This window comes from Aegilops tauschii, chromosome 1 (assembly GCF_002575655.3).
Source record: "Aegilops tauschii subsp. strangulata cultivar AL8/78 chromosome 1, Aet v6.0, whole genome shotgun sequence".
Lineage (NCBI taxonomy): Eukaryota > Viridiplantae > Streptophyta > Magnoliopsida > Poales > Poaceae > Aegilops > Aegilops tauschii.
In genome coordinates, this window is record NC_053035.3 from 25,135,034 (window position 1) to 25,144,316 (window position 9,283).

The 9,283-nt window shown below is 47.3% G+C and overlaps 1 protein-coding gene across 1 annotated transcript; it reads left to right on the forward strand.

Moving 5' to 3' along the window:
- Nucleotides 1–602: 602 nt before the first annotated feature.
- Nucleotides 603–3,385, forward strand: LOC109787346 (uncharacterized). Its single transcript, XM_020345906.2, has 2 exons — nucleotides 603–2,545; nucleotides 2,589–3,385. Exons 1-2 carry the CDS (start codon nucleotides 689–691, stop codon nucleotides 3,084–3,086), a joined length of 2,355 nt encoding a protein of 784 aa, XP_020201495.2. The 5' UTR covers nucleotides 603–688; the 3' UTR covers nucleotides 3,087–3,385.
- The last annotated feature ends 5,898 nt before the right edge of the window (nucleotides 3,386–9,283 follow it).

Here is a 9,283-nt window from a genome sequence, read left to right on the forward strand (position 1 = left end):
TCTTTTTTTTTCTTGCGAATTTGGAATTTCATTCATGACTCATCAACGAGAGCATACCATTCGCACACTAAAAAGTAAGTAAAGGGGATGCTGCACGACAGATGCCTATTCTTTTCGCGCTGCACGTGGCGTGAAGATATGGAGTCTAAAATAAGTGTCTCAACTTTTTACTAGTTTTAGTACAAAGTTCTATTAAAGTTAAAACACTTATTTTGAGACGAAGGGAGTAGTATTCAGGCGACAGGAGTGTAGGAAAATTTTCCACGGATCTCCATGCAAGTTCGAATGAATATAGCATCGACTGAAACATAACCAAGTCTCAGTTGACGACTGAAACTCAGCAAGACTGAAAGAGAAAGAGTGGGTAGATCTCTGTCAACTGAGATTTAGCCAAGTCTTATTAAGGTGACATAACATATAAGAGAACAACTAGAAGAAAAAATTCACGTATTTTCACATAAGATCTCACGAATATAATATGAACTAAGACTTGGCTAAGTCTATATTGACTGAGATTTAGCAATCACGAAGGAGAAAGGGTAAGTGTCATACTCTTACTATAACTATGTGCACGCTTCTTGTACATGTGCACAGAACCGCCACTTCCACCAACCAGCTACAACAGTAACCTGCTAGCTACTACATTTAGCTCTAGGCAACGTCACTGCTCTGGCATGGTCACCTGAGGATGGCGGGCATCAACTCGACAAGTCCACCACCTCCATTCCAAGTCCAACCACCCCCTAGTGCATTCTGCGATAGTAGTAGCAAACTACTACCCTTTGTGTATAACCTCACCATCTTCTATGCTGAGGCCAACCTTCGGGGGGACGAGGCCCCCCTGGTGGCCACATCCGTGGTCATGTTCGTCCTCGCCGTGCTCTTCTTCATCCTCAACGTCTTCAGCCGTTCATCCGATGTTAGCACCATCCTCAACCCAACTGTCCGCCTCATCCTCTCCACCTCGCTCTCTCTCTTCCTCCCCGCCACGTCATACCTCTTCTCGGAGGCCAAGAACGCGGTCGGCCAGACGGCGGACCTGTCGGTTCGAGCCCGGACGATCCTCATGTGGATGTTCCTCGTGGAGCTCCTCCGCAAGAAGGTGGAGGCGATCCTGGTCACCGCAGGCATGCATGGCTATTCGGACACAATCCACAGCGCCAGCCGGGTCGTCTGGCTAGGCAGCCTCGTCTTCTTCAACCTAAGAAGCGCCGGCAAGAAGGCATTGTATGGAACCCTGTGGGTTCTTGCAGCCGCCAAGTTGGTCCAGAGGTTCGTCACCGTAGAGCTGGGGAAGCGCTCATTCGCCTATGGCAGGAACCCCCAGCTTCTCGCTTCGTACATGACCCAAATGCTGAAGCTACAAGGTCAAGACAACCATGGACCGGCTGGGTCGGATGTTTTGAAGCGGTGCAACTACGCCGTGATTGGCGAAGAGGAGCTGAAGAAGGAGGCCGGCCCGAAGGGTTACAAGCTCGACGAGCTGGAGAAGGCAATATTAGATACCGACTCCAGTTCCAGTGTCATCACGGTTGGCAAAATCTGGGCTTTCGCTGAGAAAGACCCGATGCTCCGTAGTGACCCGAAGCTGAAGCGGCTATGCCTCTCCTTCGCCCTCTTCAAGCTGCTCCGCCGGAGGCTAGAGGAGTTCCCCATCACTGACGCGGAAGCCTCCAACTGCCGCGACCTCGTCTTCAAAGGTCTGTGGCAAGAGGGCATGGTTGGGGAGGATGCCATCCAAGTGTTCAGCGACGAACTCCAGTTCCTCTGCGAGTACTACCACTCCGTTCTTCCGGTGGTGTTTGCCAGCCCCTTCTTCTTCGTGCACAACTACATCCTGTTCCCCATCATTGTATGGGCATTCTGCATCCTCATGCTCATCTCGTGTAGCAACGGCGATGTGGCCTACGCCTTGGACAGCTTCAGGACCGACAACTACGTCATGTCTGGCGGCATGCTGAGGATGGCCAGGTGCGTCCTTGGCAAGGTGTGGGAGTCCCTATCGACCCCTTTCGTCTTCTGCGGTGTCGACATATCCATCACCATCCTGCTCATCCTCGCCTTCGCCTACGAGGAGGTCTGGGAGTTCATCGTGTTCCTGCTCTCCAACTGGTTCATGGTGTCGCTGCTCTGCAGCCACACCTCCACGCCGGAGTGGCGCACGCACCCGCTTCTGAGAAGGATCATCCCGTCCATCGTCTCGGTGAGGAACACCATGAACCAACCTAAGGTCTGCTTCAAGCAGTTTTCTGTGCTACGGTTCAGCCGGCTGTCGTTGCCGCTGCCCACCAGGGAGGTTCCCGAAGAAGCCAAGACGTTAATCATGGAGCGTCTGGCTAGGGTCAGCCGCGACGCTCCTCTCAGCAACGGCATGTCTGTTCTGCGATCAGCCGAGCACCGTCTGTCGATACAGTCACATGAGCTGTCGTGGGCGTGCAAGAGCGACAGCATCGCTGAGGTGATTCTCACGTGGCACATCGCCACGGCGCTGCTGGACGCGACGTGCCGGCGGCAGAGGGGCACGCGGCCTGAGGATGGACGCGACGTGCCGGCGGCAGAGGGGCACGCGGCCTGAGGATGGACGCGAGGCGGCCACGGCATTGTCCGGATACTGCGCCTACTTGGTCGCCTTCCATCCGAAGCTCCTCCCGGACGACAAGGACGGGACGGAGCTGGTGCACGCGGACATGAAAATGCAGCTGAGAGAGGAGATGGGAGGCTGGTGGGGATACTACCGCTCCGGCGAGAGCGAACGGTACACCAAGCTGATGCAGGTCGCACGGACCAGGCAGGAGGGGACCACGGTGATAAGCAAGGGAGCAAGGCTCGGGAAGGTTTTCATCGACAGGTACAAAGATGACGCACGCGAGAGAGTGTGGAAGCTGCTGGGCGACCTCTGGACCGAGGTGATGCTGTACGTGGCGCCGACGAGCAGCGAGCTGCACATGAAGGCCCACAAGGAGGCGCTGGCGGAGGGCGGCGAGTTCATCACCGTGCTCTGGGCGATTGTCACCCACACCGGCATAGCCCGCCCAGCAGAGCCGGTGGAGGCGCCGCTTCGGTCCATCTCCATTTCGGGTGTTTGATTAGATCAACTTTGGTCTTACGTTCGTCTGCATGCGTGGGCGGCAGTGTGTTTAGAATTCACGCTGGGGTGTATCGTTTCAGCGTTCAGAGTTCACGGTTCAGCTTTTGTACTTTGGCTCGTGACTAGGGACTAGCGAGGCAGAGTTCAGAGTTCTCTGGTGAGGTGGGTGTATACTTGCATTTGCTTCGTTAGAGCATGAAGTTTTGTGACTAACGCATGAAATTAAGTCATTATAGTGTATGCGGCATAGTTTTGTGCCTCTTGAATCCAAATTATCCCCATAAGTGAATTGTTGGGACAATATATCATCGAAGTGTGTTGTTTGATATTACTATATTTGAGCTACACTACTACTCTACTAGATAATTGACCATGTGTTTCAACAGGGACACTGTATTTTATGCGCAATTACCGTGATTACAGGTCAAACAATAGACTTTAGCTGTCACCTAAATCAACACCATGCGTTTCATCTAGTCAACTAATAAGACGTTTTGCTTATCGACATAACCAGAGATGGGAGGAGGAAAATTAAAACATAGACGGAGAGGAGGAGAGCATGGACATATATAGTGGAGGTTGGCAGAAAGTGGAGAGCAAAACGCTAGTGTGGAATAGAGAACATTAGTTTTTTAATATTGCGGAGATAATTCTGACGCCTAAATTTATACTCCCTCCATCGAAATATACAGGGCCCAATGCACGTTTCAGCGTTGCCTTTTGACCACTGATAAGATTAATAATATATGAGAAGTATGATATAAAAATTATATCATTAGGAACTTCTTTCACATATGAATTTGATGATATGCTTTATGTCACATGCATGTCATATGTTATTGCTCTAATCCATGGTCAAAGACAACCCACAAACAGGTATTATGCCATATATATTTGGATGGAGGGAGTACTCCCTTTCTAGAATTTCTTTTCAGTTTATTCGATTTACTTTGTTTTATGTCTTTTTTGCTTTTATACAAATACAAAAGATGAATGTTTTTATCATTTAAAGAAAATTCATAGGAATTTATTTAAAAATACACAAACACTCTCAAAATTACACGTACTATTTTACAAATGTGTGAACATTTTGGATATGTGCATGAACACCTTTTTTTAATAAAAATAAACATATATTTTAGAAAATTTCTCCGTATTGAAAACTGTTCACATATAGTAAAAAAATCAACATATATATAAAATTATTAGCATGTACCAACACATTTAACATAGATTTTAAAAGGTTTGATGTCATCTATTAAAAATTGTTCATTATTTAGGGGGGAAATGGTCATCATGTATTAGAAAATCATTAACAAAAAACAAAAATAAACTGATAATAAAGAAATATAAAAAAAGGTGAAAAGGGAAAACTATACTAGAATGGAAGTATAAAGAAGCAGAAAAGAGCAAATGAGGGGGGAAATCGGAAGACTAGCTAACTGGAATAAAATTCAGAAATGAAAAGGGAAAATAGATATAAAATGAAAATGAAATAACGCTGAAAACACGATGAATCGGAAAAACAAGCAAAAGGCGGAAAACAAATTGGCTCAAATCCCAGACAAGGAGCGTAGCCGGGGAAAATCAGCGTCGAGCACCAAGGCTAGTTTAGGTTGGCCCATTTTGTGTAGCTGTAGGCGTACCTTAAACTATTTGACGCTACCAGAGTTAGGTGTGTGCTCCTGTTCCACGCACTAAGCGCTGGATACAAGCCAAACGTGTGGGTCTGTCCCTCATTCTAGTTGGGGTGTCCCATATTCTAGTCGTTCTTCATCGCATTCAACTGTTTCTGGCCACTAATATTTCTGCATTTCATTGGTCTGTATCATACATTGTTAAATCATGTTCAATTAAGAAAGAGAAGAAACTAGAAAAATGAATTACTCGTGAACAAGAATACAAGAAACTTTCTCTTGAAACTCGTGAAAAATAAATGAATTATGGTGCATGTCTGCATGGTATTCCCCGCGCATGTTACGCGGGAAATAGGATGCAAAGAGCTAGGCCTATCCCCGGCTTCAACAATTGTTGTTGGGCGCGGCTATTCCCCGCTTATTTGAGAGTGATCTTTACCTTGTCGCAAGCAACGCCCTACTGAGCATGCTAGTAGTGCGCTCTTTTGGTCCTTTGTTAGTTAGTTTATTCTTTTTTTTCTTTTCCTATTTTATATTTGGAAATATGTTCAATGTTTTGTTCAAACATTGCATTAGTTATATTCTTAAAAATGTTAAAAACACATTTTAAACTTTTCATGCAGTGTAAAAGATTGTTCACACAACTTTTGAAAAATGTTCATACTATTAAAAACATATTTATGACATTTGCAAAATGTTGACATGTTTAAAATATGTTCATAAAAATGGGAAATTTTGTTCACGTGGTTTTTAATAAGCGTTCATATCATTCAAAAAATTCATCCCATTTTAAAATCCATGTGTTTCAAAATATGTATGTGACATTTAAAAAAAATTATACTATGTAATAGAATGTTCATGTAACTTAAAAACTATTTCTACCATTCCAAACAAAAAAATGCTCATGACTTATAAAATAAATGTTCACATAACTGAAAATATGTCTCATACCATTCAAAGAAAATGTTCAAACACTTAACAAATGTTTGCACTTTTTTTGAAAACGTTCATAGCATATATGAAAATGTTCGATGTGTGTTACAAAATGTTCACCATGCATCCAAAAAGTGTTCAATGTGCATTTGACAATGATTCTAGGTGGATTGAAAAATGTTCAACCTATATATAAAAAATACCCACCATGTATTTGAATAAAGTACACTTGTATTTTATAAAAAATAAAAACAAAAAAGAGAAAGCCGATACAGAAAAATATAGAAAAAGAAAAATTCAAGCGGAAGCTTCTACAACCGATCTTAACTGGTCCATAAAAGCTTCATGAAACCTCTCCCATAAGCAACATCAACGCAAGTTATGGGCGAACAATCCTAGGGATCGCCTATTGCAAAACGGTACTCTATCTGACAATGGACAAGATATAGCTCTCACGCTTGTTTGCAGCGTCCAGCCAGGCCAATCCGGGGCCTTTCTCTGGTGTCGTTTGCGGAGTTATTGTTTGTGGCGTACGACTATTAGAGGAGGCTGCAACAACAGAAAATCATATGATGATACCCCCAAAAAAACAAGGCCAGTACATCCCTTTGTGTCCTGGTATGCTGCCTCGGGGAAGCGGCGGCGCGTGGGGTCATTGGTATGACCGAAGGCGGGGGTTCAGCGGCGCACGGGGTGCTTGAGGGCGGCGATAATAGCAGATGGTGGCACGATGGTGGTCCAGCGGCAGCACACGGAGGAGAGGCGGTGATGACATGAAGGAGATGGAGAGGTATAGGCGGAAAGGAGCTATTTTTTCCACTAGGTATGGGTGAAATTATAGGAGGGAGTTGCATCTCCCGCTAGTTTTTTAGGGAAAAATCTCGCGCTATTTAAAAGGTGAGGTTGGGTGATATTTTTATATAAAATATTTGGTAAGAAAGGATCAGCGAGAGCGTGTTTTTTTAACTGACCCATTGTATATGTTTTTTTAGAAAAAGAGGATATACCCCAGGCTCTGCATCTGGGCGATGTATGCAGTCATTATATTAATTATTCACAACGACATTATAAAGTAATATGTCAGTAAGCCTGAAGCCTCCATCGAACATCAAACACCCACTATATATCTGGACTCTGCCACTTAAACTTTATAATATTCTAATTAGATTGGATGGCAATGATTTGTTTTTTTTATCCTCCCTGTGAAGTACTACTACATTAGTAAGTTTGACTTCCCTTCGATTTAGAATAGCATGCTTACTTTAATTTCTAAAAATAATTTGAATTATTTTTTTTGGATTGAAGTAGTATAATTGCTACTAGAAGATTAAGTATTTGTTTGGAGGAAAGGAGATGCTCTGACTGCAGAGACGCATGGGAAGCAGTCCATCGCAATCCCGTGTCCCGCCCATCAGGGACAGCGTCGCAGATGTGATTCTCACGTGGCACATTGCCACGTCCATGTTGGAGGCAAGGTGTCCGCGGCAGAGGGGCGCGCGGCCTGAGGACGGACGCGAGCCGGCCACAGCACTGTCTAGGTACTGCGCCTACCTGGTGGCCTTCCATCCGGAGCTCCTCCCAGACGACAAGGACGGGACAGAGCTCGTGTACGCGGACATGAAAAAGAAGCTGAAAGAGGAGATGGGGGGGTGGTGGGCTTACTACTGGTCCGGGGAGGGCGACCGGTGCAGCAAGCTGATGGAGGTCGCTGGAGGGCGGCACGAGGAGGAGACGACGGTGATAAGCAAGGGAGCAAGGCTCGGGAAGGTTCTGATTGACCGGTACAAAGAAGGTGAACGTGAGAGCGTGTGGAAGCTGTTAGACTGTATATGTATACGTAGACTTGTTTATACGTAGACTTGTGTATACACCTTGTATTTGTATCTTTTAGTATTTATATATAATGAGATAGCCGCATCCCGTTAGGGTGTCGAGCAGTTGCCCAATATCCATGTTTGACATGGTATCAGACTAGGGTTTTATGTCTTCCGCTGCACCTCCTAGCGCCGCCATCGCGATAGCTTCCTCCAACGCCGCTGCCGCGCCGGCTCCTTCCAACGCTGCCGCGCCGATCGCCCCATCGTCGCCCTTCCTCGCCTCACCCCCACTCGCTACCGCCTGGAGGCAGCCTCAGCCGCCCGGCAGACCCCCAGCGGGCTCTCTGGTCAGGCCGGGCGGGCAGTGCGATCTGCCTCCGCCGGTCGTCTCCAGCGGCGTTGCTCCCTCGACCACTGCTTTGGCGCCGCCGTCTTTCCGCGGCCCTGCGCCGACCGCGTATGGGGTGGTTCCCCAAGCCTTACGGCGCCCCCGGCCATATGACGCCCCGTGGTACAGCGCCTCTGCACCAACCTACGGTGTCGTACCACCGGCGCCCCCTGCCTGGCCGGCGCCACTCTACGGTTCACCGTCTGCTTCACCCTATGCGGCCTAGCCGCAACCGCACTCCTATGGGGCGGCTTACGGTGCTGCGTCCGCCGTGTCCTCGGGGGCCCTGATCGGTTCGGCCGATGCCCTGGCTGCCCCTGGCTACGAGACGTCCTTGGCGCTCGCCCCTCACGCCGATGCGGATCCGATGATGGGTTTTCATGTGCCATCGACACAGGCTCCTGCGGGTTATGCTTCGGCGCCATCGCCGTTTTATTTCTCGCACCTCCTTCCGGTGAAGCTTACGCCGGACAACTACTTGTCGTGGCGGGCTCAGGTGCTACCTCTTCTCCGTCGTTACTTGGAGGGATATGTTGATGTCTCCATCCCGTATCCGCCACCGTACCATCCGGCTTATCACATGTGGGTGGCTCAAGACCAGGCGATACTGTTTGCCATTCAGTCGTCGCTCACTCCGAGCGTATCGTCGCTTGTCTTCTTCGCCGCGACGTCTCGGGATGCTTGGACCGCGCTTCACACTACTAGAAAAAAGGCTGTTAGTGGCGCACCTGTTTTTGCTATTAATGGCGCACTATAGGTGTGCCACTATTAACACGCCACTAGTAACAAATAGTAATGGCGCACCTCTGTTGCGCCATTAGTATCCCAGATAATAGTGGCGCATCACATAGTGCGCCATTACTATGTCCAATAGTGCGCCATTACTATGCCTCCTAGGGGGCAATATTTACCTTCACGTATGCCCCATGGTGCGCCATTACTATGCCCCATAATGCGCCACTGGTATTTAGCCTTGGTGCGCCACTAATATTCAATATGGTGCGCCACTACTATGAATATTAGGAATTATTTTTTTTTACTTTTCTGGTATTTGCACATGTTACAAAATACGTTACAGCACACAATAGAATTTTCATCATATTAGTCTCCAAATTTGAAATAGCGAACAAAGTTCAAACATTAGCCAAGTTTAGGTCTCGAGACATTAGCAAAGTTCATCATATTAGCCGAGTTTGTCGTCACATTACAAAGTCGATATCGATCATCTAAACTACCATCACATAGAAGAGAGCTGCGGTCACGATGAGCATCATCGTGATGAAACTGGTCTTCATCCGGTTCCTCCAACGCTCCCTCCTCTCTCCCGCTAGATAGCGCGCGTATCTAGCTTCCGCCCTCCGCCCTAGTGGTGTACCATTTGTAACTGTTACCGCTGAAATGGTGAACCTGTCTCCGACAC

Coding starts and splice junctions, on each gene's coding strand:
- LOC109787346 (XM_020345906.2), top strand. CDS start 689: ATGGCGGGCATCAACTCGACAAGTCCACCACCTCCATTCCAAGTCCAA. Junction 2,546..2,588: donor GGCCTGAGGATGGACGCGAC/GTGCCGGCGGCA, acceptor GATGGACGCGAG/GCGGCCACGGCATTGTCCGG.